The sequence below is a fragment of the Chaetodon auriga genome, chromosome 22 (genome assembly GCF_051107435.1).
Source record: "Chaetodon auriga isolate fChaAug3 chromosome 22, fChaAug3.hap1, whole genome shotgun sequence".
Taxonomy (NCBI): domain Eukaryota; kingdom Metazoa; phylum Chordata; class Actinopteri; order Chaetodontiformes; family Chaetodontidae; genus Chaetodon; species Chaetodon auriga.
In genome coordinates, this window is record NC_135095.1 from 19711326 (window position 1) to 19720000 (window position 8675).

At 50.0% G+C, this 8675-nt stretch overlaps 2 protein-coding genes across 2 annotated transcripts in view; both read left to right on the top strand.

Annotated features, from left to right (window-relative positions):
* The window catches only part of phf21b (PHD finger protein 21B), a 68807-nt gene that overhangs the window by 1704 nt on the left and 58428 nt on the right, over positions 1-8675 (top strand). The window lies entirely within an intron of this gene.
* Positions 33-8675, top strand: part of LOC143315232 (uncharacterized) — a 15012-nt gene continuing 6369 nt past the window's right edge. The window contains exon 1 of the mRNA XM_076722832.1: positions 33-113. Coding sequence (XP_076578947.1) covers positions 33-113 — 81 coding nt within the window. The remainder of the gene's footprint in view (positions 114-8675) is intronic.

The following is an 8675-nucleotide window of genomic DNA, read 5'->3' on the forward strand; positions in this document are numbered from 1 at the left end:
GTGGCTCGCCGGGGAGCAGCGGGTCTGGATGAATGCTGGTGGAGGCAGCAGCGGCGTTCAGCACCGCGGCCAGCTCCTCCGCCTGCTCCGGCTCCCGCTGCACCGCCCCGCCGGTCGGTCCCAGCCCGACAGCAGCGCACACAACTTCCCCACATTAGCAAGAAGAATAATTCAGGGAAAATAGGTCGATTTTTATTTAGCCGCTCGTTGTGTTGTGTTTTATCTGAACTGTTCGGGCCCGTTTCCTCTGCCTGACTGTTATCGATCACATTTCCTGTGGAATGCAGTTTCTGAGCACTTGGAGCGGCGCCTTGATTTGTTGCAGTTAAGCCATTAAACTTGCTGTATGTAAAAAGCCACATAGCAGCACAATGATGAGACACAGCTGCATCCAGCTGCCGGTCCAGGACGAGGTCCTGGTTCTGGCCTGATCCTCAATCTGAGTCCTTGTTGTTTGTGTTGTATTTTCTTCTTCTGTCAGTTTGATAGTGGAAGCTTCCATTTTGAGAGAGGAAGGGGGTGGCTGCGTCCCCCCTCTAACATGGAGAGGAAAAAAGTCTGCAGAGTTTCGAGGAGGAGGAGGAGGAGGAGGAGGGGGGATGGGCCCCATTCATGCCTAACATTACCATTTTGATTGCTTTGATGCTGTTTTTGGTTTGGAGGGGGGAGGGGTGGCAGGAAAAAGAGAGACAGAAAGCCCAGTCAGCACTGCACGGCGATGCTTTTAATCACAACACACTGTTCTGTTTTTCCTCTTTTTCACAGCAAAACGTGACCTTTACTTTACTCTGTACGCAGACGAGCCGCTTTCCTCTTCATCCAAATCAGCCTTAAATTCTCCATCCACACTGGACTGCTCCACCACAGATCCAGTGATGATCTCGGCTCAAACTGAGCCCACTTTAAGGCTGTGTCAGTGTTTGCTGTGACTAGAAATAAACTGGCCTCCAACTTTAAGCTGTTAAGAGAGCAAGTATTCATCAGCCGGAAGCTGAAATAATTAGACAACAGCACAAGTGTTGATTAGCGGGGTTCATAAAATGTCTGCTGGCTGGAATAAAGCCTGGAGGTCATTTCATGGTCACAGTTTGAGGCCTGGAGATGAAGTTTGATTTCCTTTAGCTTCATTTTCATCTGGAGCTGAGCTTTGAATGTGGAGCGCCGTCTGTCTCCAGCGTCCATGTTGAGAGGAAGAACACGCTTTAATAACACCCTGTTTTGCTCCAGAAAACAGCCAGTGTTGATGGGGGGGTGCGCTCACCAGAGCTGACGGATGGAGATGCAAATGAGGAGTGATTAGAAAATAAAAATAAGTTAACAGAAGTGCAGAATGGATGCGATGCATTCATGAACCTGCTCTCATGCTGTGTTCAGTGTCGAGGTCTCTCCTCTGTAACGTCTACGACCAGCTTCATCCCTGATAGCTGTTTTTTGGCCCTTGAAGAAGAATGGATTCATTGATCCTCTCTCACTCTGCTCCACTTGCTCTGTGTTGCATCACGGCTTCAGTTTTTACCGACTTGTCAGGTGGAGAGAAGTTGTTTTTCTTGCTTTCAGACGGTTCAGCTCAGTTATTGTCTTGCAGCAGTCTGTGTTTATGTCATAAAGCAGATCATCATCGATCTGGTGTTTGCCGCTCGTGGAGAGAAGCTGTCTGTGGACACGGTCTGTGGACACGGTCTGTGGACATGGTCTGTGGACATGGTCTGTGGACATGGTCTGTGGATCGGTCTGTGGACACGGTCTGTGGACATGGTCTGTGGATCGGTCTGTGGACACGGTCTGTGGACACGGTCTGTGGATCGGTCTGTGGACACGGTCTGTGGATCAGTCTGTGGATCGGTCTGTGGACACGGTCTGTGGACACGGTCTGTGGACACGGTCTGTGGATCAGTCTGTGGATCGGTCTGTGGACACGGTCTGTGGACATGGTCTGTGGACACGGTCTGTGGATCGGCCTGTGGACACGGTCTGTGGACATGGTCTGTGGACACGGTCTGTGGATCGGTCTGTGGATCGGCCTGTGGACACGGTCTGTGGATCGGTCTGTGGATCGGTCTGTGGACACGGTCTGTGGACACGGTCTGTGGATCGGTCTGTGGACACGGTCTGTGGATCGGTCTGTGGATCGGCCTGTGGACACGGTCTGTGGATCGGTCTGTGGATCGGTCTGTGGACACGGTCTGTGGACATGCTCCGGTCGAGCGTTTACACCTTATGTTTATTCCGTCTCTGCGTCTTCTGCTTGGCTGCTGTTACTTGACTTCCTACAGTGTGTGCAGCTCATTAAGGCTTTTTTAAAGTTTCACACAGGGACTTCTTCATCATGTACTCTGTGTATATGTGTAGGGGTGTGGACATGTGGACAGCACTGAAGCAGAGACAAAGTCCTGCTGTCTGAAATGAGACTGACTGGAGAGGAGTGTGAGTGCAGAGGCAGCGATGAAGGAGAGGAGAGGAGGACACAGTTGTAGCTCACATGGAGCTGCTTTTACTTGAAGCTTGGCCTGAGGAACGCAGGCGTCTGATTGGTGCAGGTGACCTGCGACAGCTCCCGTCATTGGTTGACGTGGAGGAGAAGGCGGGCTCAGAGTGGACTAAAGGAAATGGTTTTAATCAGCTTTGTTTTGATGAGGAACGTGTGTTTCTGGATGGTTGGATATCCAGGCCTTCGCTGTGTGTAAAGGTCATGACTAACACTGCGTGTCCTCGTTCCATACTGTTTACTGAGGCTGGAAAGTACACACTGTGTGTACTAATACTGTTTCTGTTAGTACACAAGGAATGAATGCATGAGGAGGCACAGTCACATCAGACCTTCGTTTGGTAAAATGTTCATGAATAACATTTCAGGCGTCGTTTGAGAGCGACGCTGCAGGCTGCTGCAAACCAGTGTGACAGAGAGTGAACACTGGTGTGTTTCTGCTGGGAAACTGGGATCTGACTGGTCAAAACTGAACAAAATTCAAAGTAAGTTTGCTTCATTAAAACAGAAGACTCATTGAAGTGAATGACACACAGAGGCACTGTTTACAGGATGGAGGTGTCATGTGATTAGCCACGGGCTAACCAGTAAACAACAACAAATGTTTTCTGCTGCAGTTTTCATTTCAGCATCCTCGTCCGTCCTCGTCCGTCCTCGTCCTCGTCCTCATCCTCGTCTCCTCACTGTAGTTGTGGCTATTTCAGTCTGACTTGTGTTGTAGGCGTTCATTATGTATAAAGTCTGCTTTATTTTAACTGTCCTCGTCTGCTCAGCTGCTCTTCTGCTGCTGGCCTCTTGAGTATCCCGTCGTGGGATCGATTAAGTTCAGTTTAACTCAAACTGAGCCCTGAACGTGACTTTGGGACACAAGTGGCAGTTTTTAAAGCGGCGCTCTTCAAACTTGGTGAATGTTTTTCTGAGGTTTGCACACTTCCAGCAGTGTTATTCCAGCTGTGAGCAGCTGCTCTCTGTCTTTATGTGTGTTGCGTTGTGGAACAACAGTCAGTGCAGGTTACTGTGAGATGTGCTCTGCAGTTACCTGGTGAAGGTGACGTCTGGGTGTGTGCAGTGGGTCCACTTCAACATGGCCGCTGAGTCCCTGGAGGCTGAACTGTGAGCTCGTTGAAGGGTTTGGACAAAGTCTTGAGTTTAACTGTTGTGATTTCAAGGTTAGAAACAAGCTTGAACTCAAATATTGTCCTTGAGAAATGCTTCATTTTCAACATAATCTGATGTTTCATCCCCCCTGTAAACCAAAAGTCTCAAACCTTTGAATCGAATCAGGTTTTTTTTTAGTGCACGTCAAATGATGATCAAACATACAATCAGAGTTCATATGAAGAGCTGCTACAGGAAACACAGTGAAACAGTCTGAAGAGGCAGCTGCATGAACTCTGAATGAGGCGATATCGAACACACACCTTCATATCACATCAGTTAAGACGTCTCACAGCTCTACATAATGTATGAGCTCGAGTCCGACAGACGTTTAAAGCCGCTAAGAAGAGCTCTCAGCCTGCTAACTCTTCAGCGTGTCCCGACTCGTTCCATGATCTGAATTGTTCTCCTTCCTGAGCTCCTCCACAGTCAGCTGGATAATGAGACGTCGCTGCTCTGAATCGATTCAGCTGCTTCTGGAGGAGCGTGTGTCATGAAACTGGAGCTTTGTGACAGCGAGGAAGATGAAGCTCGAACAGCTTCAGCTCGTCTCCTCGCAGGTGGACTCGTTTGTCGTGTCTCAGGTGGCGTCTTGTGGTTTTCTGGATTATTTTCTCTGGAAAAGACGAATGGAATGAGAGTCAGCCGCTGATCTAAAAAGATGACTGGATTATTTTACCAAGTGAAGAAAGACAGAGGCTCGGCCCAACCGACAGCCCAACCTGCACAAACCAGGTGACACAGTACACCTGGAGCTCCTGGGGCCAGGCCAGTTGTGAGCTTGGTTGCTGATGCAGCTGTGGTTGATGAAGGGAGTAACAGTGGCCGTCCTGTAAACTGTGGCGGTGTAAAAGTACACCTTTTATTCCCGAAACGTCAGAGTGAAAGCAGAGACACCAGAGGAGGACGTTTCACTTCAGTTTCAGGGTTCCTGCAGGTCTGAAAAGTCCTGAAAAGCATTGAAATCAGAAGGCTCAGAAGGTTTGAAAGGTGTTAAATCTCATTTGCAGGCGTGTTAAATCGTCCGTGCTCGCTGATGTCGGTTATCAGACGTCTGCGTGGCGCCGGCTGTCAGGCGCTCTCCTCCTCTGTGGATGGTTGTGGCGGTGGGCGGAGCTGCAGGAGGCTGCTTGAATCCTTTCTGAGGAGTTTCAGTCCGAACCATCAGACCTGCAGCGAACAGCAGCTCGTGATGATGATGATGATGATGATGATGATGATGATGACGACGACACACTCTCAGTAACTTTAAAGCTGCTGTAACTTGAACACAAACTGTTTCCCGTCCAGCTGATTGGACGTTTGAAGGCAACGGCGTCTCTCTCTCTGCACTCACTTCCTCTTTGCACGTTCATCAGTCAGCGAGGGTCAGCGGTCGGCCGGCGCTGCTAAAACCGTACCGTGTCATGCATCAGCTCTGCTCAGTGATTGGACGTTTGAGAGGCCCGAGAAGCCGTCGGCGGTCTCTGGTGGGAGGCGGCGAGGCGGCCGCTCCCTCCCCTCATCCGTCCATAAGTCCCTCCGTCCCCGGCCTCCTCCCGCCGGGCCGAGTGGCGGTCACACCTGGCCGTGTACAGACAGTGGCCGCGGCGCGGAGGCCTCGAGCGGTTGAACTTTCCCAGCAGCACAAACCAAACTCTGGCTGATCCTGTGACGACTCATCACAGCCTGCTGCAGCGCTGACTGGACCCGGGGACGGTTTGGGGATTTCTGCTGGACTAACGGGTGGTTTCAGAGCAGACTGGTGTAAAGGACACACAGCTCTTCTTCTGAGGCTGATCTACACCTTTAATCAGCCTCCAGCTTCAGCTCTGAGTGTCTCTCATGTGTAACAGGGACTCGTTTCCTCTCGCCGTCAGCTGGACTGTGGTCACTAACTGGTCCATCAGTATGAACAGAGCGTCTGCCTCTCTCTTCTCTCTGTGATGAACTGGAAGCCTGTCCAGGAGGCCTCAGTGCATGCTGGGATATGCTTCAGTGCCATCAGTCGGAGCAGACAGAGAAAATGAAGGAGTGGACTTCAGAGGCATGGCGTCCACGCTGGTTTCTCTCTCAGCTGACAGCTGTGTCCTTCACCAGGACGTCCACATGAACCTCATTACATGTTTTATCTGACGACCGTCAAAACTCGGCACGGTCTGAATTTACTACCATAGAAGAAGAAGAAGAAGAAGAGGAGGAGAGTTAGTCCCCCTGTTCTTCACAGTCAGTAGTTGACTGTCATCAGAGCAGAAGAAGAATCAGGCGCCCATTTGATATCTAACACCTTATTCTGATGCTTTCAGAGGCAGCTGTCAGCATGTCAACACTTCCTGCAGCGCTCTGATTGGTCCGACGTGTCTCTCAGCTGAATTGCTGTGGATGTTTTCAGACAGAGGAAATTGTGGCTTCACAGGTTGAGATCCTCACGGTACAGTAAGACAAATGGAGGTGTGTGTGTGTGTGTGTGTGTGTGTGTGTGTGTGTTCAGCAGGAAGGGCCAACTAAAGGGCACCCACAGATCACCCCCACCAAGCAGCAGATCCCTGCTGAGTCTCAGAGGACCATAAATCTGTCCTCTTTTGTCCTCGTGCTCTTGAGGCTGCAGCCGGTCGTCCCTCTTTTTGTTTGCTCTTTTTAATCATTTCTGGAAGCCACGCTCGCCTTTAATTAAGAGTAACATAGCAGGAAACCCTGTGATGACTCGTCCTGAGGGAGGCACTCTGTCCCTCTCTTCACGTGTGCTGGCTGTCTTTAATCAGAGCGGATAAGAAGGTCGCTCCTGCTTCAGATGAGGTGAAAATTGTTGAGCTTGGAGCAGCTACGAGGAGCTCGCCGGGCGTCTGCATCCATGTTTTAAGCCATGTGATCTTCAATGGACTGGTGATGGCTTCCTGGAGTCAGTCTGAAGCTGCCTGGGAGGACGGATGGGACTTAGGAAATGGCCAAAGCTTTAAAAGAACAGTCTGACATTTGAGGAAATCCTGATTTTTCCCTTTGAGAGATGAGAAGGTGGATATCAGCTTCATCTCAGCAATCAGGGGTTTCAGCTTTTTCTGCTGCGTTTTCCTTTTCCCCGGTAAAACTCAACCTGCTCTGACGCTTCGCGGTTTAAGAGCTGACGTCCTTCTGCTTCCTGTAGACTTTCAGTTTTAAACACCAGCAGGAGATACTGAGAGACAATGAGCATCTCAGGCCTGTGTGTGTTTCACAGCCACGTTAAGGACAGTGTTGGTCTTCTCTAAGAGGAGCTTGTCGGGAGCCGTCGCGTCAGGCTGGTGAACAGGTAGCACATCAGCCGCCGCAGCCTTCCTCCCGCCGCCCAGGCCGGCTGTGCATCACCCGGCGGCCGCGGCTCCGTGTGACGGCGCCTTATTACCAACAGCAAACAGTCATTTCCACAGACTGACAGAAAAGTGCTGATGCGGCTGGGCTGGCGGCCGGAGAGCAGATGAATTAACCCGTGTTGACTGGCGTGCTGCTGTGGCTCTGAAACGCTCAGAGACGGGTCTCCTCACGCAGCAGCAGTGTGTGATGTGCCGACGGAGCCGCAGTGAGCCTGTTTTAGTCCTTTCAGGAAGATCAGAGCTCGCTCTGGGCCGAATCAGGACATAACACACGTGTTTACGAGAGAGCCACCAAACACATGTTGAGTCTTTGCACTCGATCTGGACAGAATGTCTGTTGTTCATCCTGGAAACCGTCCAATCAGTTTTCTGTCACGTTTCATCCTTTCATCTCCACAAAGCGGCTCTGTTGTTTTGAATATTTCAGCTGCTTCCATTAGAACGGGCCGTGCAGTCGCCGCATGCTGGTTTCTGTTGACACGGCCTGAACGGCTCAGGACAGAAGGATGATTGGCTGCTGGCTGGTTTCAGGTCAGATGTGCTTCACAGCTCACCATCGTGTTCGTCATGGATGAAGCTGCAGAAATATTTTGGGATAAACTAACCTTTCTACGTAGGTATCCCATGATGCAGTGGGGTCGCTCCTCGTGTACTCGGCCTCCCCTCTGAAGCTCCCTCAGGCTCGCTCAGCAGCTCAGTTAGCGTCTGTGGAGGCTCCAGCAGGTACAGTAGAAGAAGAGACAGTCGTTAAGCTTCATCACTTCCTCTTTATTTGTTGTGTTTGGCGCCGATCCTCAGAGAAATAATGAATAATGAGCGAGAGTCTGCTTTGGAAAACTTACGGAGTGAAGAATGAAAGACGCAAGTGAGTGAAATCGATGGAAGGAGTGAGAGCGTGAGGCAAGTCGAGCTGCTGCGCCGCCGCCTTGTCCTGCCGGGCGCCCGCTGCCCTCTGTGACCTCACCTGTGACCGCAGGTGAGAGCAGGAAGCAGTCGCTCTGTGACGTCTTCACTTCCTGTTAAACGCTCGACTGAGAGGCAGCAGATTAAGGCGACGTTACGTTTGGATTTTATTTTGGTTGGACACGTCCTCAGGTCTTCGATTCTACTCACATTCCTCTTCTTTGATTATAAGTTTGTTCCATGTTTTGTCGAATTACAGCCGGATTTCATAGTTTATCCAGTTTTCTAAAGAATTCACATTTCCAGTTGTTTCACATTTTTCTAAAATAAAAGCCTGATTTTATCTCATAGTTCCAGCCTGGTATAAGTTATGACTTCATGTCTTTTTTCTCAGATAATTCTGATTTTATTATCGTCAGCTCTGTTTTTCCTTTCAGTAAAATCACGTCTTTCTTGCAGAAGTACGCTACTCCCACAGTGTCACGTTATATTATGATGAAGACAGGATAAAGTTGTATTTTTGTGCTTTTTTTCTGTAGTATTATCCTTTTTTTTCAAAGCACATCTGTATTGAAACGTGTGTGACATGTGAACGCTCCTGTCGTGTTTTAATGTGTAAGTCTTGGTCGTCCTGATGCTCCGTCGGGTCCGTTCCCTCAGAGGAAGGCGTCAGGTGTAGCGGTGAAGCGCTGACGTGTCCTCGTGTTTGAGACCTGACTTCATTAGTAAAGACGAAGCCTGGAACCATGTTCCTCTCTTCTTCTGTGGTGACTTTTGAAGGTGGGAGCAGCCTTGGGGAACGA